The sequence below is a fragment of the Paroedura picta genome, unplaced genomic scaffold, assembly GCF_049243985.1.
Source record: "Paroedura picta isolate Pp20150507F unplaced genomic scaffold, Ppicta_v3.0 Ppicta_v3_sca25, whole genome shotgun sequence".
NCBI lineage: Eukaryota > Metazoa > Chordata > Lepidosauria > Squamata > Gekkonidae > Paroedura > Paroedura picta.
Genome location: NW_027518622.1, coordinates 494227 through 518736, shown reverse-complemented (window position 1 = coordinate 518736; position 24510 = coordinate 494227). Strand labels below are relative to the sequence as shown.

The window sequence follows — 24510 nt, the reverse complement described above, 5'->3', positions numbered from 1 at the left end:
GTTTTCTTGTGTACATCCAACCTAGAGAATCCACTAATCTGGGAAGTCATTCACAGATTCCAGGCAGGGAGCCAAGAGCAATAACCCAAGGGGACCTGCTTGGGCTCTCTGAAAGTCATGAAACTTACTGGGTGACCTTGGGCCAGTTACACATCCTCAGCCTAATTTACCACACAGGGTTGTTGTAAGGATAAAATAGAGGAGAGGAGAATGAAGTAAGCTTATTTGGGTCCTCACTGTGGAGAAAGGCAGGCCATAAATGAAAAAAATAATATAGTGAAGATGGGTGGCAGATAAAAGGTAGTAGATCGGTGGGTGAGTGGGAATCAGAAAAACAAAGCAGGGAAAGATGAGATGTGGTGTTGTCAGGAAGTGGGAAAGGAGAAATAGTATGTGGACGGGGATACAGGGAAAGATGGCATGCCCCTTGCAAGTTCTTCGGTGTTTCTTACTGCCTGGCTCAACAGCCAGCACCATATAATTGGGCCACAGTTTTCTCTCACAGAGGTTGCTAGGGAGAGTGAAATATGGAAAAATGGATGACAGGGGCATAGATAAAAGTAGGATGGCTGATAAATAGGAAGGGGTGAAGGAAGCAGGAAAAGGGGTGAAGCTATGGGGCTTTTAGGGGAGGGAAACAGGAAATAGTGAGGGAAAGGAAAATGAGATCCCTCTCATTAGTAATTGTCTTAAAAAGTTGACCATATTTTTACAAAGACTTAATAAGGCATTTTGGGGATGTAAACTGATGAATAAAAATTAATTGCCTCAGCATTCTAATTGGAAACTGAAAAATCTTTAGCTAAGAAGGGATTAACTTCTAGGATTTCACACCAGATTTTTAAAAATAAGTTTTCATATCTTTACAGGCTATATATGTTTTTGAACTTAATGCACTTATGAAAATAAGAACTGGATTTTAGTACTTACTGGCATTAATGGCTTCCTCATCGTACACATCCACCTCCAGTAACCTGATCAGCATGCGAAAGAGTATTCGCAGGAATTGCAAGTAAGAGCCCGTTTTTCCTACCTAATCCAAAAAGAATTAAAAAACCCTCTTAAAATATATATGCAAAGCAACCTAGCAATAATAGACATTTTTTCCCTCTTCTGAAACATTTCAGTACAGGATCTTGAGGAAAACATATACATATCTCTAATGGGAAAACGATCACGAGTGGAAAACTATCATACCACATAAAAACCTTGCTGTCCTTCAGACAACATGCCAAGCATCTGATTGGCCCTCATTGGGAGACATGCCCCCAATAGGATGATAGCAGCCACTGACTAAGGGCCAATCACTTCTCACCCCTCTGCTCCTGCTCCTCCATGCTGTTTTCCATCACTTGGTGGGAGGAGGAAGATCAGCCAGGAGGTAAGCCTCGGAACTGGAGACAGCTGTCCAGCTGCGCTCCACCGTGGTCCACCCCTCCCTCCAAGCTCCCCACCCTCTGGCCACCAGGAGGGTGGAGAAGACTATCTGGCTGCGCTCTGCAGGGGCTGTGTGACCATGCCTCCTGTCTGCAGGGAAATCTTGGGGGGGGGGGGGCTCTGGCCCAACTCACCACTTGGCCCTCCCTGCTCTGCAGGAGCACGGATACAAGGGTGGAGGCTGAAGGGCAGCAGACCTGCACAGCAGGGAGGCCCAGGTGGCAAGCTCAGCTGCCCTGCTTTGTGGGGACCTTTCTGCCCTCCTACCTTTCTATGGGCTTTGCTTTAAAAATGGGCTTTGCTACTATTATTTGAAGAAAATGAGGTGAACATTCCAACTGCACAGCCACAATGTTTTACCATCAATAAGCTCCAAGTAGTTCACTGGGGGTTGGATCTGTGACGAAGGATGGCAAAGTGTACCATAAAAAATGAAGGGGATCATAAGACCTGCATGAACAAGAGCCATGTTGGGTGGGAAATGTAGTATAGACAGGAATTGTTAAGGTGAATGAGAAAGCTGGCTGGATCCAATCCTGACAGAAGACACTCCATTATCCACAATTATTATGGCACCCTTATATGTAGCCTTTTGTTAACTACCCCCATACACAGTAAGAAGCCAGTTCATGCATTCCAGAAATGTTCTTATTCTTTCATAAGGGTAGAAACCAAGCAGCTGTTAAAGTGGTCTTAAAAACCCTGTACTTTAAATGCCATTGTGCCTCCTCTGCTTACTGTATGATCTTTGGAGAGCAAAATTGGTACTTCAAAGCTGGTTTTGGGATATGACTCTAGAAAGTAGGAAGCAACATTGTTACAGCAGCAAATTAGTAGTGCAGAGTGCCAAACAAATCATACGTGGAAATCTAAAGAATCGTCCTTTTGCTACCTCCAGTTCTCCATCACTAGTTACCATGTACATTATGATTCTATCTTCAAAACCTAACGGGATTTGTAAGTAATAGATCACTTATTCTTATGTTCCAAAAATCCAACCCTATTAAAGCAGAGCTGTTATTATGTACCTTCCAGCTACACAGTTATACCAGGCTCTCAAGTATTCTCTTTATTGTTTCGCAGAAAAGAATAAATGAATATTACAGTCTACATTTATTAGATTCTCTGCTCTATCCAATGCATTCATGTCAACAGAGAAGTGATTCATTTACATAAATACATGCAAATAAGCGTACAACTACAAAAGGTTGCTTTCAGCTGCCAGAACTACATATCGGCAAAATGTAAGAAATCACGCCACAGCATTTCACTGTGCTGCACACTTACCATTAGATTTTGATAGTTATAGCATTCTTTATTACCAAGGACTGTGACCAGCCCAAAGTCACCCAACTAGCTGTATGTGGAGGAGCAGGGAATCAAACCCAGCTTTCCAAATTAGAAGCCACTGCTCTGAACCACTACACCACACTGGCTCTTAGTAGCTGCTGTTACACCACCACACAAATTTGCTCCTGCTTTTCAAGTCTGTCTGCATCATAATTTACATAGCTATAGAACCATATGAATATAGAATTCTGGAAGAAAAGCATTTCAAGATATTTTCACTGTATTATGGATTTTTGCATTTTCACTTGTATTTTTGCACCCTAAAACTAGACTGGTTTTGATCTACTTAAATATTTAGGCTTGGATCCAGTGAACTCTGAGCAGAGTCTGGTATGTGGAACTTGGCCTCCGTGCCTCCTGTTTCCAGTTGGGCATACCTTTGGCAAGAAGCCACACCTCTGGCAATAGTGTGGAAGGGAAAAATCAACAAAAGGAATTCCCCTTTATGCTTGCACAAGAGGATTCAAGCCTGCTGCCATAGCTCCTAAAGGAGGTGGTTCTTTTACCTGAGGTGGTCCTGTTAGAAGTAGCCGTCGAGGGTGAAAGCTCCTCCCACTGGCAGTTTCACTCTGATTGCTGTAGTCGGCATGGTGCTGTCGAGCTGCAGACCACTGCCTGTAGTACAAAGATTGCTCTTCACTGGTTGTGTCCTTGTGCAGCAAAGGCCTCAGAGAGCTTGTCCAAGACACATCAGCATGAGGCAAGAGAGAAGAGGAAGAAAGATGCTGCCCACTTTTCTGTGAACCAAGGAGGCAATAGGCAGCTTTAGATAAGATCACAACCCGAGGTAAGGCCGCATGCAAGCCTTTGCACTCTTTCACAGACTGGCTAGGCAACCGGAATGTCTGGCTGATGGAGAAGGATGATGTTGATAGTTTAGAAGTAGTACTGCTTGCTATCTGGTTGCCAAGAGAGTCACATTCTTGCTTCAAGGTCTCCCCAGCAGTGAAGCCTTCGTCAACTGAGCTGTTGACCACATTCTCGAAGTTAAGGGATCCTGGTAGCTTCTGAGACTTGTCTGTGGCGCTGGAAGAGCTCACACCATTTTCAGCTATGGAACCTGAAGTGTGGAGGGGGGACAAAAATGGAGGATGGTCAGCAAATTCCAATAACAATATCTGATTATCCCCACCAGCTGACACTAGCCAGATTGGTAGGGGGTCTGCTTGTTGTAGTGGTTAGGAGTGCAAAATTCTAATCTGGCGAGCCATGTTCGATTCTGCACTCCCCCACATGCAGCCAGCTGGGTGACCTTGGGCTCACCACGGCACTGATAAAGCTGTTCTTACTGAGCAGGAATATCAGGGCTCTCTCAGCTTCAGCTACCTCAGAGGGTGTATGTTGTGGGGAGAGGAAAGGGAAGGGCATTGAGAAAAGTGGCATATAAGAACAAACTCTTCTTCTTACCCATGGTTAAAACTGATCAGATTTTGCTGGGTTTAAAACTAGGACTTAAAACACCTAACCATGATTAAAAGCATTATATGTAAGAGATGCACAGAAGGGAAATTCTACCAGATGGAACATTTTGTTATTTGTAGCAGAACAAATGAGTGAAAATAGACTGAAAAATTCTCGCTAGTGTGCAAGGACCCTGTTTCAAGGACTGGAAATCTTAAGGAGGCCTCAAATCCCGACACAAGGACTGAAAAGCATAAGGAGGCCACAAATCCCAGGAAGGAGATAAATTTCAAACACTGGTCTAAATTCACTAGCCAAATCAGGAAGGAAGAAAATAAAGAAAACCTTGAGCTTAGGTTACTCTAGGAGTCCCCCTCTGTGGGGCATAAGAGACTGGCTTTGTAAATAGAGGCAATAGTCTTTACTTCTGTGACCTCCTTCCAAGACAGTAACCTTGCCTTCAGAGAAACACAAAGGAGACTCAAATGCACGGAAGGAAGCTTTCCCACAGCACCTACTTTATTTTCTTTGAGTTGCAATCCATAAACCAAAATTTGGATCAGGCCACAAATCAGAGGAAATGACAGCTCAGAAAATAAGTAGTTTTTGTGATAGCAATTAGAAAGACATTTAATCCTCCCCTCCTACATTCAAGGTTAAATCCTGGGAGTCCAGCTGTTCTAATGAAGAAGCATATGTCCAGGACTAATAATACCTTGCAGCTGCCTTGTCTGTTCAATAGCAATTATGTGGCTTGCTAGATGTAGGCAGACACCAAGCTGGCTACTGGCCAATTCCCAAAGAAACTGCTATACTCTTCTCCCATTTTTCTATGGGTATGACTTAAAAATCAACTTTCTTCTTAACTATTAGTTGCCACAGTTTTTAATAGGTGGCAACCTCACAAAAGTTGACGCTTTTGTTTGCGGGAATTATACCAAGCAGCAGAACTGAGCCTAGGCATTTTTAATGTCCTGGTCAGGACCTACATAATTTCTCTGTCACTTCAGCAGCAACTTCCCTTTCCCCTTCATTCTCCACAGACAAGTTGCCCCATTTCCATTCTTTCCTCTTCCCACGAACACTGCATTATCTCCTTCTGCTTCTTCTTGCTTAACAGAGAGCTATTAAACCCAAAATCTTGGATCAAGGGGTATTTCATTAAAAGGGGCAGCATTGGAGAATAAGATGCAAAACCAACCTGAAGTTCCAGTCACTGCACTGCTATTACTCTGAGGTCTCTCCAGGTCAATTAACAGCTCATCAGCATCATTCTCTATAACGCTAGCCTTTTCCTGATCTTTCTCACTGAGGTCAAGCGCCACAATGGGCCCTCGGATGGCCTCCTTTGAAACATAGCAGCATGCCAGGCCCACTTCTTGCTCCACAGCAGTACGAGTTAAATAGCTTGAGTCAATCAGTCGAAGATCACAATATTTCAAAGACCTAGAAAATCAATATATAAGCATATATATATATATAAGTTTTGAAAAACATTTATATTTTGCCATTTAAATGTCAGTTTCTCAGCTACTGTTCCAGAAAGATATGAAATGGCAAGGATTGGTTTGCCCACGATAGAAAAGGGAAATTTGTTAGTACTTGTGATAGGCCTTTCCTACCAATACAGCCTTTTATGATTTGGCCTATTCTACACACAATAGATAATGCACTTTCAGTGCACTTTAGAAGTAGATTTTCTGTTCTGCACAGGAAAATGCCTAAGCACACTGAAAGTGCATTATCCTATATATGCAGAATGAGCCCAGGTTTGTTTTAAAATGTAAAACTTTCCCTCAGCTAACAGATGTTCTTAAGGTAAAGGCTTTGGGTTCACTGTCATAAGGTTAAATATTGCAATGAGCAAGTAGAACATGGGGATTACTGAAGGAGAAGTTGTATACCAATAACAAAGGCAATTTTATTCATTTACAAGACATTTTCGAAGAACAGATCAGCACTACAGCTCTCCAGAAAGCCAGAGGAAAACACTGGCTGAGACACATAAATTCAAACTAGTTATGACTTCAGAGGGTGATAGGAATTTTCTTTAATGCGTTCAAGCACAAGCAGGCTCTTCCCCCCCACAAGTGACTGGGTTGGATCGTCTCACAAGCACTGGATTCCATCCACACTAGCCTGCTCTTTCTCTAGAGACAAACAAAATGGTACAAGGTCTGCTCATTACCAGAGACAGGCCTAGCAACTGGGTTCTCTATCCTCATCTTGAGGTACAGCTAACCACTCTGCCACACTACCAGGCAGACCTACCTTGCATTCTGTCTGCTCTTTTCCTGAGGCGGACCAAAAACTATCACTGTTATTTCCCTAAGGCAGACCTGAAATCTCCTCTGCTGTGCTTCCCCTCCAACATTCCAGCCTCTTCCTGAAAGGTGAACGGCTGCTGGAGCAGCACTCCCGTAAGCCCAGCTGAGTAGCTGCTTTGCCCTTTAGGGGCAAGACAGCCACCTGTCTGCCACAGTAATCTCTTTGGATGGGAAGTGCTGTCACGCTGCACTGCCTTATAGCAACCCTGTAGAGTTTTCAAAGCAAGAGACATTCAGAGGTGGTTTCCCTTTGCCTGCCTCATCCAAGTACTAAACAGGACCAACTCCACGTAGCTTCTGAGATATGAGGAGACTGGACTGGCAGGACCATCCAAATCAGGGCAGTAAACTCTTGGAACATGGCACAGGATGTAACATATGATACTGGCTCATATGGAATCCGAGGGTAACAATCTCTTGGTTATTCTCAAATTCCAGTGTCATACACTATGTGCTGTGTCACATTGCAACAGGGGGAGACAGACTATCATCCAATATAAGAATTATAGGGAGGGTTCACAGATAAGCTAAATGTTACTGCTTCAATTGTTGAGGGGATAGAACACAATATCCAGTATTGTTACAGCTTGAGCGTACCTGGGAAAGGTTTCCCCCAGGGGGTCCTTGCCAGTTAAAACGACGATACAAGGCAGACCTTCTAAATCCTGGTAAGTATGAGGAAACCAGTCCTCCTGATCGTTCCCTCTCCATGCCTGTAAGGAAAGAACATAAAAAAGCCTTGACATTCCTTTAGCAATATTATATCTTATATCATATTCTTATTCTTATATCATATATTCTTATATCATATTCTTATATCATATTCGCACTACAAATGCTCCTTCACACAGGCATACAAACCAAGTTAACTTATGTAGCTACCTAATTGAATTTTTTTTTGGGGGGGAGGGGTGGGGCTTATTTGGGTATTGATAGTTTCAAGAACACCAGTACCCAGGTCCCAAACATTTCTGGAAATAATCAAGATATTCATGAATACCTGGGTCTGGCATTTTAAGGATCACCCGTTTGATGGATGTCTCTGGGCATCTCTCCCAGGCAAATGGAGTTGTGCATGCAGGGCCAAATCACAATGATTCTCTCACAGCCCAAAGTTTTCTATTCGTGGCTGAGAGTTCTTTTGTTTTGGAGTGCTGCTGGTATGCCTCCAGCCGCTTTGGTCTGTCTGTGCCCTGGATCAATTCTGCTGCCCACTGGAAAGACCTTTTTTAGCACAGCATAGCCATCATTGGCATACAAGACCCTTTTCTCGTTTTGTGCTAGGGGTGGTTGCACTTTGTTTAAAACGTTATTTAAAATTATTCCTATATATCCTATTTTGTCTGCTGAGCTGTTGGAGGGGACAGCCTTTGCTTTCTTTCTGGTTCTTTTAAAAACATAGCTTTCTTTGTTTATTTGGATTTTAAAGACTTGTGCTGTTTTGCTGGGGTTTCTTTGATTGTTTTAGAATTTCTAAAATTTGAACTAGCTCCAAGAAAAACTATGTAATAGCTTATTTTCTGAAAAACGAATTGATCTATGCTTGTAGACTACAAAAATAAAATAAAATGAAAGCTCCATAGTTCCATCTCAGATTGCAGTTCCAAAAAATATTAGGATAAAAAGTCAGAATTGTTTTTAAAGAATTTGATTAAAACAATCCTAGGTGTAGTTTTATCTTCATCTGAAGCCCAACCCCCCCCATCTGAAGCCCAACCACCACCCCCAGAGCAGATCAGTTACTGCTCAAACTGAGAGTATAGTGTGTGTTTGTGTGTGTGTGTGTGTGTGTGTATTTTGAATTGAGGAAAACTATATATATTGAGGGAAAATATATATATATTGAATTGAGGAAAACCTCCCCCCCCCAGAACTTCTATTTTTCTTACTTTTTATTTTACTTTATATAGTATAATTTATTCTTTATATGAGCTTTCTACACTGCTACTTCCTACTTCTTTTGTTTTTTACCTTTGAGAAAAGCAAGGGATTTTTCCCCCCCAAGTAGGACTGGAGGAAGCAATGATCCATAGAATTGGGCTCCTCACTCCAATTTGCTTGAAACTTGGCAGTGGAAAAGGCAATAGCAGGTCCTCTGCAGTGCTGTTAGGTGAAAAACCATTATTGTTGTCCCCCTCCCACTGCTGTTCCCTATTGAGAATAATTGGATCCAAATAATTCTGGAACCCAAAACTGAATCCCCATATGATATTGGGGAAACCCAAATAACAGTATTTATGTCCTTCCCAAGATCCTAATCCCCAAAAGTATTTTTTTTTAATATGCATATCCATAGTTGTTATTAGGCATGTGCAATGGGTTAGCAAAAAAATATTTTTTAAATAATACCTTGCCGGTATTTTCAGGTATATTTTATACCAAATACTAGGGACCAAGCCTGTTGCATTCAGGAATTCAACACGCGCTAGATTGGGGGGATGGAGTGGAAGAACTCTGTGGCCTCCACCTCCCCCCAAGACCTGGAAAGGCTGCACCAGCTGTTATGGAACTTACCACCAGGGGCAGATCTCATGCAGCAGGGATCTGCAGCCTCCAAGCCTCAGAGGGAAGTGGACGGAGGAGGGGACGGGGGACAGAAGGCAATTGGCTGGCCACTGTACAGACAGACAAGCCAGAGGAGGAGGCACTCGGGTGGGACAGCCGCCCTGAGTGGGTGTTAAGCGCTGAGTGACACTTCAGCCATGAGGCATACTCCTCTTCCAAGACCTTACCAGAAATATTGTGGAACAGATTTCTCTATTCTGTATTCAGCTACCAATATAGTAAATGCTGAAAAAAAGCTGGAAATATTTGGAAATACTCGACTCCATTATACTCTTTGGGGTCATTAAAGTCAATGGCAAATCTAGCCTGAGTCTATTCAATGGTATGGTGGGAGGAGGATTGAAGTAGAGGCACCAAATTTGCAGCATAGTAGTTGAAGGCTCTCCTCAAAAGAACCTCCAAGTTTCATAAAGATTGGACCACGGAGTCCAATTCTGAATAACTAGCAAAAGAGCACAAAAGACCTGGCCATGTAAATAATATACAGAGATATTTTACAATCAGAACTAGAGTCTATGAGGTAATAATGTCCTCTTTCAAACACATTAACAAAAGCTTCCTGAAATATAGATATACAAACCAGAGGAACCTTCTAGTAACTATTTCCTCTTAGCTCTTTGCACCTCTCCATCTGCCATTTTCCTCATCACCTCAGACAGATGCTGTGCATTATGAGTCATTTCTTTTGGAAAAAAAGTAATGGTTTGAAAATGGAACACTTAACAGTAGATCAATGAGTCAATATGCCGCCCTGCTTTTCAGAAATTTCCACTGTGAAGAGGCCTATGACAAATTTATCTCCTAGGATTGGAAGAACTTATCTATTAAGGATCTGCTTCCCTTCACCACTCATGCTTTCCTTCTTTGCTCAGTCTGCACCTTCAGTGCAGCATACAATTGAAAGCAACACAAGTTGCACCAAGCCTACAAGATAAACTCCCACACTTTCTTCAAAAAAAGAGAGAAAGCTTCTCTCATCCTTCTCTATAGGATCAACTCATATGCCTGAAGCAACATACTGATGGGAACTTATGTAACGTAAGTGGAAGGCCCTTATTTGACCTGTCCTCTCCTAGCTGCACTGGCTCCAGATTGAAGACTGGATCAGATACAAGGTTTGGATGTTAACATTCAAAGCCCTAAACAATATGGGACTGTCTTATCTGTGGGACCATGTTTCCCTTTACATACTGTGAAGAACATAGGTCAAGAGACCAAGATTGGCTTTAGATCCACAGTCCCAAGGAAATTAAACTGGCCCTGGCCCCAGTGAGATCAAGACTCTGCAGGACATTAAACAGTCTTTCGGGCCCTGTAAGATAGAGCTGTTCCTCCAGGCCTATGGTTGTGGCCTGAGGGACATTCCAGTTGACCTGCCTACCCAGCCTGTATTTATATCTGTCAATCTTATATTTTTAACTTATTTAGGAATTGACACAGGTATTGTCCCTACTAATATTGTAAGGTGTAATCTGTTGTATTTTTTTAATAATGTATTTTAATAGAGAACTATGAATAGGATTTTATTTTAATTTTATAAATTGAATTATATGTTTTTAAAATTTGTTGTAACCCACCTTTTGGGATGGGCTAAAATTACTTAATTATTTTTTTCCACACTGCTGGAAAAGGCAGTTTTGACCATAATGAGAAGACAGATAATGAACAGACTTCAGCAATCATAGCAAAACTAAGATACAATTTGTTTCCCTTCAGATTCTTTTAACTGTTTCCTGCTCTTATAAGGGCTATCGTAGCTACCCTGCTTATATAATGAACAGTGAATACAATGTTTTTCCTCAAGTGAAAACTATTTTCCAACATTGTTTAATGCTGTTATCTATTCTGGACAGAAAGTTACACACAAAGATCATCAATAATAAGAATGTATGAAACTCCCTGTTGCATTATATGGGCATAGTCACTACCTTAGAAGGCTTTAAAAGGTGATTATACCAATTCCTGAAGCCTAATTCCTTAAATAGCTTTTAGCCATAATGGGTAAATGGGCCCTGCATGTATAGGGAGAGTACACATTTAAATACAGTTGCTGGGAACAGTAGTGTACCTAACCCGTTTTATACCTAAGCAGGTGGGTGGAGCCTCCACAGAGAAGTCCCTGCTGGCAAACCAGCCCCTCTTCCTGGCATGAATTAGAGGAAAGGCTTTGGGGGGTTCATGACAGGTGACTTTTGAGCATCACTCCATCCAACGTGAGCCACCCTGACCAGCCTTGAGTCTACAGCATTGAGCAGTCAGGCTGTCTGCGGCCTGTGCACCCCCATCAAGTATGACACCCATGGCATGAGCCCCGGTTGCCACAGCCTAAATACACTGATGGCTGGGAAGAAAGCAGCAGCACAGGATGACCTGGCCTCTGCAAATTGCAGTACTTGATCAGCAGCTGCAGGGAACAGAATTCCTGATCAATCTGGCCTGGAAGAAATTCACCTCCCAACCCCAAGTGGCAATCGTAATTTCCCTGGGCATATCAGAAAGGGCCATGAGAGCCAAGCTCCAACATAATCCCTTCTGCCCATCCGCTCATAAGCTACCTAAATTCACATAATCAGCATTTCTGTCAGATGGCTATCTAGCCTCTGCTTAAAAACTTCCAAAGAAGACAAACTCACCACCTCCTGAAGAAGCCTGTTCCACTGAGGAACTGCTCTGCCATGAACGTCTTCTGGATGTTTAGCTGAAAATTATTTTGAATTAATTTCAACCCATTGGTTATTATCTGACCCTCTAGGGCAACAGAAAATAACTCTACTCCTTCCTCTACATGACAGTCTTTCAAGTACTTGAAGATGGCTATTATCCCCTCTTAGTTGTCTTCTTTCCAGGCTAAACCAACCTTTTGCATGTGGTCTTTTCCACAGGAACCAATCCAAAATGATGATAATTTTTTCATATACTGCCATCACACTCTGAGTAACAGTAAGAAAGTGTATGGAGTACTACTCCATTGAATTTACGGTGCCCCTTCAGTGGATCAATTTAGTGCACAAGCCTGTGGCCATACAGCTGCATGCTTGCATGCAAACCCACAAGAAGATTCTTTGATGCTCACCTTTAATCGTTTCACAAAGTGCTTGGCAACAGCAAGTTCTGAAGCTGGGTTGCCCAGGATAATCTCAAAACGATACTGTAGGCCCAGTTTATCTCGTGCTTCTTGCAGCCTCTCTTTGGCCAGCATTGCCAGCTGCACTGAGGGAATCCTGATGACAAGCATGTGACCACGACCACTCTTATCCTTGCCAGGTGAGGTGATGATGTCATCCATTATGCTGAGCGTCTCAGGTGTGCTGTGGTCTCTTAGTGAGGCCATGGTAGTGAGAGCCATCAAGGCTTCCAAATACTGCTGAATAAGCAGATAGCAGCGAATCACCATGCTGTGCAGCCTGGGGTACCTTGAAAGGAATACAGCTTTGTTTTAGACAGTATAAATAGGCCTTTCAGGTCTAACACCAGGCAATAAAAAAAGGGAAGAAGGCTTATACACTGCGTAATTCAGGGTTTCCAACATGTTATTATTTTCATTTATTTGACTCATTATGTAAGCATTGCATTGGCATACACTTAGGTCTCCCTAACTAAGAAAAGTACAGCTGCACCTCAGAAATCACTTGAGTCCAACATATACAAATGCATTGTAGAAAAACTGTAGGACAGCAGGTTAAGAATACTAATTGGGAGACAGGAAAGGTGAATTGCTAGATCCATGGTTTCCTCACATGCTGTCTGCAACTATAAGATAGCTGACTGGACTGTGTAAAATGGCTGCTTCCAGGTTAGCTGCCACTGAGACACCACGTGAAACACGCTCTGCCAATAGGGATCAGAACTAGCAAGCCAACTTTATTGTTGAGAACTGGCTGCTCAAATTCATCCTCCTGGCATAACATTCACAGGGTACAAAGACAACATTTGTAAAGACCTGTTGTGTAAACATTTATGTCACTGCTATTGATGCCAGGCAACTGCTGGGATTCGTGCACAGTGTGGGACTGTGCTGATCTTGGTCTCTTCCAACAACCCTGAAGAAAAAGGAATAGTGCATAAGGAGGGCACGGAATCTGATGTCAAGAGTAACTGCTCTGAAAATCTGCAGTATGATGCGTGTGTGAAATGGGCCTGTGTTTGAATGGGGGAAATATAAGAGGGTGGCTGTTGCCTTTGATCCATGCTGATGAGATTACCAGAAGCATCTGACTGGCCAGTGTGAAAAACAGGATGTTGGCCTGGACAGTACTTTGGTTTAATACAGTAAAGTCTCTTATTTTATTTTTATGAAAGGTTTTATTCTTATGAAAATACATGCAGCTATCTTAACCTTATTTTTACAGAGGAATTTAAAAATATAATTAAGTGATTCCACGGCTTCCTCTACATCTTTAAGTATACTGCTGAATTATTAAAATATACAGAAGAAAGAAGACAGCCTTCCAATGTTATGGGGAAGGCATGGCGAGAAGTGTTTTGCTTCGGGGACTCAGCCTGTGCTGAAAACAAACTTTTGGGTTAAGCCCTAAGGAAATTTTGGCACAAATTGAGTAAGTAGTTATAACTAGTCGACACTAGTAGAGGCAGGTTCTAGTTAGATATTTCAGTCTGTTGGGGCAAACCCAAAAAATCCTACGTATCTAAGGGACCACTTGTCTTAATATGTCTCTCAGAGAACACTCTGGTCAGCCTTAACCAACCAATTAGTTTTCCCCAGCCCCCCCCCCCCAGTGAATGGCCTCAACCAGGGCCTTTTTGGCCCTTACCCCTGACTGATGGAATGAACTTCCAGAGAACATCAAGGCCCTAATGGGATTGGCACAGTTTCGCAGGGCTTGCAAGACAAAGCTCTTCCACCAGGCATATGTTTGAGGCCAGTACGCCTGGGAGAACCAAAACACCATATGGGTCTCCCCTGCCGGAATTGGGTACTCCTCCTACTTTCTTATTAATACTGCTTAAATTAATCTAGTAACATTGTACTGTAAGATTCTACATTTTTATGTACTTTATTGTATTAATTGTATTGTACCTAATATATGGCTTTACCATACATTGTTATAAACCGTCCGAGATGACTGGATCAATAGGGGCAGCCTACAGGTACAAATATAAATAAATTAATTTATCTGTTGCCATCATAAGAAGTAACACCATCAATTGGGGACTCAGCTAACATTTTCATGGATGATACAACCAACTGAAAGCATCCCCCCCCCCAAAAAAAAATTTCATCATTAAGCATCTTTATGTTGTTGTTGGATAAGCAGAAATATTTTAAGGTATTTTCTCAATTGGATATTTTTTGAGAGAGATGGATTCGAGGCTTTTTCCCAGCTAATTTCTACCCCATCTGTATTTAATTTATATATAATTTATATTTATGATTTATGATTAGATCCCCCAGCTGTGAAGTGTTTCTGATTTTGTTTGCTTGTTTTTCCACCATTTCCTATTGCCATCTGTACTCTATACATCATAAATTAAGTAAAATCTACTCTTAAATAAATCTGTCCTTTATCTGTTTCTTCCTTACTGAAATATTATTATTTTGATCATAGCATCAGAACTTGAACCAGAGTCATCTGCTGGTGCCTCTCAGCAGCATTAGTTGACTTCCCTCACACTATAGCAAAACTTGTGGTTTTATTAATTATCAAGTGATAGTAAAAATGACTTGAAATATAACATCAATGAGAATAACAACAATAAATATAATGCCCGATACAGGAAACTGTTGCGCCAAGGATGTCTGGTAACATGAGCTTGCCATAAAAACAAAACCTGATGCACTCAACCACTGAACCATTGTGGATTTTTCTACAAGCATAAGAATTTCGTTTTCTTTGATGAAACAAACAGCTGGCAACTTTGGGGATTTAGGAACCTCCAAAAGATTCTACATGTGATTTCTATATATAAGGCCAGCACACATGCAAACATCTACATCTAGGATCCGGACTAAATATTTTTCGAAAAACATTTACCTCTCCAAAAGCGTATGGACCATTTTTTCAAAAGTTTCATCACATCTCAGAAGAGGGCTTGTGATTCCCCACTGCAAAGATTTGCCATATTCATTCAAGCCAAAATACAGCTTCTCATCTCGGCCCAAGTCCTCCTATTTCAAGCAGAGATTGAAGCAATATGAAATTTACAGATGTCTAGTTTCCCCGCAGCACATTGGCAAGTTATTATCTCCTCCAAAAACACACTGCATTATTTTCATACATTTTAAAAATGACTTCTTCCACCATACCCAAGATACTAAACATATTTGTGTAATAGATTCAGGTGGGTATTCCTGTTGGTCTGAAGCAGTTTGAGTCCAGTGTCACATTAAGATCAACAACGTTTTATTCAAGGTATAAGGTTCTGCGTGTATACACACTTCTTCAGATACATTGAAATGGAAGACCATGCATATAGGCAGAGGGGGAGCAGCAAACTAGCATACAACATAATAAAGTTGTTTAACAAATTCAAGGGCCCAATTTTATATATATGTATATATGTCTATATGTATACATTTATATTATAACATGTAGATCCTTACCATGTTGCCAAACTGTATCCAGTGTACCTCATTGGACGAGCTGATTCTAGACTGCTGAGTTTGAAGAGCATAGGGAAAAGAACTCACTTGAAGGACAAGGAGGTTGAAGGCTTCAAGGACTTCTCTACAATTAATTACTCTATCAGCAAGTCCATGGCAAGGCTCCCCATGGGATAAAGAGCTTGAGATTGCACTAATGGAAGAGACCAAAACAAAAATTAATTGTTTCAAATTACTTGGATAAAAACAAAAAGACCAAAAGCAAAACTAGAACCTTTTCCAGGAAATTCTCCCATATGGGACTCAAATAATGTCCAAACAACAAAAGGGAAGTTCACAGACTTTTTGACATAGAATGTGTGATTAACAAATGAAGCTTGCCTCTTGGTGGCACTAGCTATGTGCAGAGGTGCTGAATGGCCTCCACCCACATAATAGGACAGCCATAACTACATCTCTTACTGCCCACATTTAGAAATAGTTGAGGTGACCTACTTAAATTAGTAAGTTTTCTAGGCAGGTAACAACAAACAGGCTATAAAGAGTTAAGTTCCAAACCATGTCTAACCATGTTATAAACACTACGGGGCTTTTTGCACGGCTTCAAAATCGCACAATGGTTGCTAATTGGAAACGCTATTGATTTGCCTTAACGCACGACGTCGTAGACAATCTGCAACACTCCTGAAACCGATCAGCAAAAAGCGCTTCGTTGTAGCGCTTTCAGGGGAATCCCAAAAAGTGGATTCACCCTCCGGAAAGCGCTACACTCTTGCAAACAATCTGTAACACTAGCAATAAAGACCTGTGCGTTACCATTGTTGCGGTTTCTTCAAAGTCCCTCCTCCTGAGCCTGTCCTCCAAACTTCCGGTGAAGCGATCGCCATTTTTTTTTTCTCCGAGCGAGCGGGGATAAACGCACCAGCGAGCCTCTTTCTGTTTAGAGGCTTCCCTGGCTTCAGTCCTTTACCTTTAGTCACTAAGCACAAACCACATAAAAGCCCGTTTGCTGAAATAAAGTCCCTTTATTTTTTACACATTAATTCAGCCGAAAATCGGGCCCGTGAGAGGGGGGGGGATTTTTTTTTATCACTCGAGGCAGCGTGGCAACAATCATACGATCAAACGACAGCTCACATTAGGCAGCTGGATGGGTCTCTCCGTTGCAACGAATCTACCTAGATTCGTTGCTATGGGTCTGTTTTTTTTTTTTTAAAACCTTTCTTAAAGGGAAAGGGGCTGTTTGGGAGCATGCTAACGGCTGCCCATTGGCTGCTTGACGGCCAGGGGCGGGACGAGCTTGGCAATAGCGCTTCCTTTCTAGCGATTTCTGCCGAGACCGGAAGCCTGTGGGAAACGCTAAAAAACGCAACTGATTCCACTACAAAGGCAGGTATGCATAACGACGAATTCCACTATTTTAAATGGCGATTTTTCATTCCGCAAACAATTTGCAACAAAGATCCCCGTGCGTAAAGGCCCTACATATTTTACATCCACTGCTAGCAACTTGCGGCTAAAGGATCTATGTCTGTCAGCGCAGTATCAGCACAATAGCGAAAGTATCTAAAATCAATGGCCAAATGGAAACCCACAGGGAGTTGCCCATTTGCTCTAGGCCGGTGTTCCCCAACCACCGGGCCATGGGCCACTACCGGGCCATAGAGGCCTCGGTACTGGGCCGCAGCGGGGAGGAGGGAGGCGCAGGTGTGCCTCCCCCATGTGGCATGCACTCGCTGCACAGGGAGCCATTTGCCACCTCCCAGCACAACGAGCGCCACGCTGCGGGGAGAGGTGCTGGCACCCGCAAACGCGCAGGCACGGACCTGCCGTGCCTGCCAGCACGCTGGCGCCCACAAACATGCAAGTGTGGACCTGCCGCACCTGCGTGTTTGTGGGTGCCGGTGCCTCCACAGTGCAGCGCTTGCTGAGCTGGGAGGCAGTCGATTGCTCCCCGCACAATGAGTGCTGCACCACACTGCGGGGGGGAGGGGGTCACCTGCTGGTTTGCATGCCTCCCTCTTCCCCCCCAGCCCCCAGCCTGAAAAAGGTTGGGGGCCACTGCTCTAGACAATATGTTGCCTACAATATTATAAATAGGCAACCTACATACAAAATATATTTGCTATTATGGTACTGATTCTGTAGATATGATTCGACTGGTGTATGGTAATGGTGTAGATTCTACTGGTTTGTGGTAATCATATAGATTCACAAACAGGTTTCTCGGGCAGGCCCTAAGACACATTATATTAGTGGAACAAGAATATTCAGAAAACTAGCTTTTAGTCCTCTAAGTCACTGTAGTAAAAGACCATCCATACACTAAAATCTGACCACCAAATAACACAGCATATGCTATACAACAGCACAATGCCCAAGAGATGGGGAAAAGCACACCAACTTAAAACAGGCGCAAGACATTTCAGACAGAGTTGTCTACTATTGAACAAAGATGTCCTCTTTTCCTTCAACAGCTGTATGACAGGGAATCTTTTTGAGAAAGGGCAGAATAAAAATTGAAACATAGATAAATAAACTAAGAAATGGGTTATGCTGCCACGGCATGGAAAGGTATATTTCCTTAACTTTTGTTCACATAGCTTATTAGGCTGGGTATTTTAACTCAATATGCAAGAGAATCTGGAGAGAAAGAATTAAGAGAGTTCTCCAACTCAGGTCCACTTGGTAGTTGGCCCCATCCTCTCCAGTTAGATGTTGAATCTTTTTGGCTGTTGGTTGTCTTCTATTTTATCTTGTATAGGACCTCTTCTTCCCTCTCTTTCCTGGTTGGGAGCTGTAGCTTTTTGGATTTAAACTGTTCACAATAATTTAAATGTACCTACATAAATATGTCATGTAAGAGGAGCTTCTATTTTTGAAAGTAAAATTTCATTCTATCATTGTAATTTTTTGAATAGCATTTTCTCTTAATCAGGAAACATGAAAGACTGGGAATACTGTATAAAGCTTCTGTGATTCCAAGGCAAATGATATATATATTTTTACATTCAATCTGAGTTATGGGCCCAGAGTCTGTTGGAAGCTTAGATTAAGTTTAATGTTTAAAATGATTTAAAAGTCTTTAATTAGCAGATTCCGCTGTATGTTTATCTTTGAAAATTCTCCATTGTTTTCTCCATGTTGCTGTGATTAGGATGGCTGAATCAAGCAGATATTTGGAGATCCCAAAACTTACTACTGAGAATGATAGAAGCTAGTTAAAATATTTCATATCCAACAGGCTTATTGGTCTGTAAGTTTGTGGATCTGTTCTGTCACCTTTCTTAAATATAGGGACAAAAATACTCAACTTCCATCTAGATGGCATTAGACCCAGTTCATTTATTTGTGTAAAGACTTTGGCTAGCATAGGTGACCACCATTCTGAAAAGGCTTTAAACAAGTCTGGCGGAATCAGATCTTCCCCTACCACTTTTCCAGAGGACATTGTATACAGATCCTAGGGCCAAATTTCTTGCTGGCCTATTAGATGGGCTAAATGATAAATCCAACCAGGAAAAACGTGTGTTTTTGTTAGCAGATACTAATTCATTTCTAACAAAATGTCCTTATTTGCAAAGAAAATAAGGGCCAAAGTGGTCCTGCAGAGAGCAAGTACCTAGAATAGCTATAGGATAGGTGGACGGGTCTGGAAATATGTAATCTGGAAATATTCTTATAATATTAAGTAATCATTATCTGAGATTGCACTTTCTCTTATTTACTTTTTTATTACTGATCTGAAATGTTTTAAATCCTTTTATATTTTCCTTTTATATTGTAATAGCCTATGGCTACATGCAATAAAATCTGACTTTATTTGAAAAAAAAATCATATGCTCCTTGAAGCAAAAGGAACTGCTAAAATTCTAGAAGAAGAAATACCAACAGAGAAAGCCAAGGAATTTGATTCCTGGATAATAAAAAATTAGATTGTCAAGAACATTATTATGGGATCATTAGAAGACAGTGAGACTTTCATGTCTGAAAATCCCCAGACAACAAAATAAATGCTTAGGAACCTAGAAGAGTCTTTTAGGTTTACAAGTATTAAATCACAAATTGTGTGGATAAGAAAGCTTGTAAAACAAGGTAACATAAAAAGGAAAATTGTGGAAAATATATAACTGAACAGAGGAAGGTATTCAGATATCTTGATGAACAAAAGGCAAATTTTATGTTTGGGACTTTGGGGAAAGATTTTCCTGTGTCTGTAAGTGTGAAGAGTCAAAAACATAAAAGGGACACAAAAACTTCATTCAAGCACTAAAATAATTGAGGGAAGAATGCTCAAAATAGTTTATTGAATTTGAATTACTGAATGCCTCAAGTTACAGCTTAGCTCCATTCCCCACAAGCTTGCCCTGGTTGTACAGTGGCTTTGGTGGGAGATGCCAGGCTGGCCTCACTCCTGACCAATCAAGGCTAGTGCCATCCCAACAAAGTATGGCTAGTTGTTGACACAAGAGGAGTGACCTCGATGTCCACTATACTCAGGGAGAAGACAGGAGGGGCTTGTTGTCAAAATCTCCTCCAGGATGGTACTGGAAAGTTGGTTTCAGTTCTCACCTTTCCATTTCCCACCCCCTTTTTTTGGTTTTTCTTTGGTGTTCTTAAACCTTGGTAGCTGATGCTTTGTTGCTAAAATGTTATGGCCTACCTGCACAAAGCTTCCCACCCCCTGCTGGGAAAGGATGTCAGACTGCTATAACTTTTTGCATCTCCTAAACCAAAGGTCCATCCTATGTGAACCCACTCTGCTGCCATATTTTCTCTCCTGCCCCCTGAACCTATATAAGGCGTCATAACCCTTTGTCCCTTGTCTCTGTCAAGATTCCTGTTTTCAGTGTTGCTGTGAGTTTGCTGTAATGCCTAGCAAATCTCTCCACTAAAAGATACTATGCCTTTAGCCTCTCCTGAGTCTCAAGGATTTGATCTGGTGGTCTGAATCGCATACAGCCTACACTTTGGTTCATGACACTTGCATTGCTGCGGGTGGTAAGGTCAGGTGGCATCTTTTCCAGGTCTATAATGTGGAATTATATTACCTTTTTCTGAAAAATTACCTTGTTAAATCCACATGAGCATTATCATGAACAAGCACAAAAAGAGTATATGGATTTTGCTTCACTCGCTTCATGAAAACTTCAAACTTCGTTTGAATCTCATTGTCTAGCCGCACCACATATTTTTCAGCTCTTTGGTAAGCTGCCCCGTTTTCTTCAAGGCCCAAGTCTACAAGAACACCTGTTGGAAGAAATGGAGAGTGAGAAACTTCTTCTTTTAATCAAGTTTATTAGGCTGTCAAGGAATCCTTGAAAATGTATGAGAAACTCTCAAAACTTGATGGGAGAAGTTGTGCAGGCTTCACCATTAGGGAGCCACAATGATATTGTCAAAGAAAGTAATAAATATTTTAGACAAGAAGTTAACACTTCCTACATAGCCTCTGCTCCTCCCTAGCATAAAAGAATTCTTATAAAATAAGCAAATCTACACAAATCTAATTTGCATCCTATATGCAGGACAAAATTATTATCTTTATATGAAACTATAAGCAAAGCTCATTTGTAAAAATGGGCAGATCATGGGTAGGGTTATGCAATGCGGCTGCTTTGGCGGCTGGTCGCAGCCACAGGGGGGGAGGGTAGCGCGGGTGGTGGCATGCGTGCGAAACTCCGCGTTGTTTGCGGCGGGGAGGGGGTAGTGGGCAGGTCCCTCCCTGGGCAATGGCTGTCACTGGGTGGAGGGAAAGCAGCTTTCCCTGGGTGCAGTAGTGTGGGGTGACCCTTCTCCCCGGCGGCCATCCCCGCCCTCGGCAAAAGTCCATAGGTGGGCGACAGGAAAAGAGCAGGGCCGCCGCGTCTTCAATGTAGTGTCCCTGCTCTTTTCCTGGTGGAGAGGACTCACGATTTGGAGGCCGCAGCGGTGAGGACAGCTGCCTGGGATGACTGGCGACTCAGCGGTGCGCTGTTCCGAGGATGGGCCAAGTAGCCAAAGGGGAGCTGCGTGAGTGCCACTCAGAGGAGAGAATCAGGAACCGCTTCACGGCTCCTGATTCGCTCCTCCGAGTTTTTATCACAAACAGCGCCCGCCCTCTCTCCTCTCCCTTAGCCTTTTATTTATACTGCTCTGCTGGAGTGCTGTAAAGATGTGTTTATTTGTTTATTTAATTTATTGATTTATGTCCTGCCACTCCCAGCAAGTGGCTTGTGACGAGTTATAAGATTGATCCCCAATTGCAATAAAACTGCCAATAAAAACTCCTTAAAACAACATACAACAATATATAATAAAATACATGGCGGTAAAAACAACCCTCATCCCACAATGGCCGACTGCCAGCTGGGCGTCAATGTCTACTGGTCACCAACGTTGTTCAATATCGTGACCGATCTTCCTTAGGGAGGCCCATCTGATCTTCTGACTGCACTGGCCTCAACCTTAAACCTGGTGGAAGAACTCCATCTTACAGATCCTGCAGAACGCCACAAGCTCCCGCAGAGCCTGTAGCTCTTTTGGGAGCTCATTCCACCAGGTAGGAGACAGGACTGAAAAGGCTCTGACCCTGGTTGAGTTGTGCAGTTATGCAACAATCACACAACATAGAATACATAGATCAATTGCTGTTTCTTCACTTGAGTGCAACTGAAAAAAATCTATTCTCTCCCCAATTCTTACCTGATTGTCGAATTCGTTGAATGGTTTGGTGAACGAGGACTTCTGAACGAGGGACCACAACTATGAAATCCACTTTGCTGAAATGGCCCAGGTCCAAGCTTTGGTTGCCACTGTCTGCGATAGCACAGACCTGTGACAAGAGTTTTCTGGCGACTGTGAGCTGTGGTTGGTAAATCTGGAAGGTTTCCATTTCCAAATCTTAAAGAAAGCCAAGCCATAATTTAGTTTCTAGAATGTAGAAGAGGTGTAAAGATGTAGGTCTAAAGCTTCCATATCCTATGCATACTCCTGTCTACATCAATTCATTTCCACAGTGTCACAGCCCTGTAGGGAGCATGGCCAGCCCTAAGGAAGGCAGCAGCTCAGCAGATCCAGGTAAAGAGCCATTCAGGCCTCAAGAACAAGGGAGAAGGAGACAGGAGGAAAGCCAACCAGTAGTAGCTACCCATGGTGCTAAGAAGTCCTCTAGGATAAAAACCTCCTCAAAAGAAAGGGCCTGCTTAGGTATAGAAACAAGGAAGTAGGAATTGAGACTGGCCCAATCGAAGGAATTCCTGCATATCACCCAACCCACAGATTACTACAGACGAGATTTGGCAGAATGTGAGTTTGGAAGCCAGATATCTGAATTGACTTTTTTCCTTTCCTGGAAGGAACAGAGGAGTACTGGCAACAACTGTGTAGCTGTGGCAACTGAATTTCTGGTTTTATTGAGCTCCACTGGCTGGGCTAGCAGTGGAGGGAATGAGGACTGTGTTGCAGGATACTTGTAGGCTATGCTCTAATACTCTATGCTTCCTAAACGTGTTCAAATCAGGCTTACATCCAATTTATTTCAATTCTAGTAAGGTAAAATTTACCTAGTTCTAGTGTGGACACCATATCTGCTGCTTCATGAGATGAAATACACTCATTAATATCACCATTGAATGGAATTACAACATTATCTCCTCTTCTTTGTTGCATTGTCTCTAGCAACTTGTCCAATTCATCACCTAGTAAATAATATAATTTTAAAATAAAAATATGTCTGAAAAAGGTAGAATACAGTAACACAATTCTTTAAAAAGTAGCTTCAAAGTTACTATTCTATATTTAATAATCATCTAACATTTCTTGGCCTTGGTGCTCTCAGGAAATAATACTGAGGTTGAAGGTAGCTGGAATAGTCTGGCCTTTCCTTTTTTTCCATGTGACAATTTAAAGTGGAGATCAGTGTAAGAAACATATATGCTACTGTGGATATAGTCCACAGCCACATCATCCAGAAAGGCACTGTGTGATAATGCATAGAGCATTGAATTGGGTGTGAGGAAACCCAGAGTCATATCTCCACTTTGCCATGCAGCCTTCTGTGACCTTGTGCCTGCCCCCTAATCTGCTTCACAGTATCAGTGAGAGGATAATCTGAAGAAAGGGAGACACATGTACACCAGCATCGATTTTTGGGAGGCAGGATGGGATGATAATGTGAACACGATAGAGATACATGACCCTTCTCCTACAGGTTGCCCACAGCAATAGGATAGACAGGTAAACAGGAAAACCTGGAGGGGGAGCCATTATTACATAAATCAAACTTTAGAAGGAAACACTTTTAAGCAGAAGCAGTATTCCCTTTGTGTTTTAACTTCCACATGCATGTTTTTACTTTAACATGGCAATTTTAATATGATGTTCCATCATTTTAAAAACTTGACTTCTAGTAGACCTAATTATGTCAGCTTTGTGTTTAGTCAAGAAGCAAGTAACTCAGGAAGGCCAATTATGTCATTGCTTCAAATGTCAGGTTTAAAATTCACATCAGCAATGGAACAATCTTGGACCTACTCACCCAAAGATGTATTTTTGAAATGTGATGCCAGAAAACTAACTTTTCCAGTAATGAGTTCATAACTGATCTCTTTTAAAAACTCACTGGTAGTAAGCATGCTCTCAGCCAGCGCCCTAGATTGATATTGACCTAGAGAAATGAAAGGTTAAAAAAAAGGTTACAGGGCACTGTAAATATAAGGAGCTTGACTCCTGGATACTGTTTCTTAGCATGGGTGTCATTATAAGGATGAACACAAACAAGTTCATGGCTCTAAATGTTCAGCATGAATTTGGATGGTTCATGCCCCCCACCCCAAACTCAGGTTCAGTGGAGATGCCTCCTCTGAATATTTCAAGAACCTTTTGTCT

At 42.0% G+C, this 24510-nt stretch overlaps 1 protein-coding gene across 10 annotated transcripts in view; it reads right to left on the bottom strand.

Annotated features, from left to right (window-relative positions):
- The window catches only part of LOC143828397 (GREB1-like protein), a 167011-nt gene that overhangs the window by 24964 nt on the left and 117537 nt on the right, over positions 1-24510 (bottom strand). For all 10 annotated transcript variants that reach the window (XM_077318816.1, XM_077318825.1, XM_077318815.1 and 7 more), the window contains 11 exons: positions 24161-24289; positions 23187-23321; positions 22327-22524; positions 20712-20892; positions 15643-15835; positions 15074-15207; positions 12154-12493; positions 7113-7228; positions 5390-5634; positions 3294-3847; positions 931-1033 (listed from right to left, as the gene is read on the bottom strand). In XM_077318816.1, coding sequence (XP_077174931.1) covers positions 931-1033; positions 3294-3847; positions 5390-5634; positions 7113-7228; positions 12154-12493; positions 15074-15207; positions 15643-15835; positions 20712-20892; positions 22327-22524; positions 23187-23321; positions 24161-24289 — 2328 coding nt within the window. The remainder of the gene's footprint in view (positions 1-930; positions 1034-3293; positions 3848-5389; positions 5635-7112; positions 7229-12153; positions 12494-15073; positions 15208-15642; positions 15836-20711; positions 20893-22326; positions 22525-23186; positions 23322-24160; positions 24290-24510) is intronic.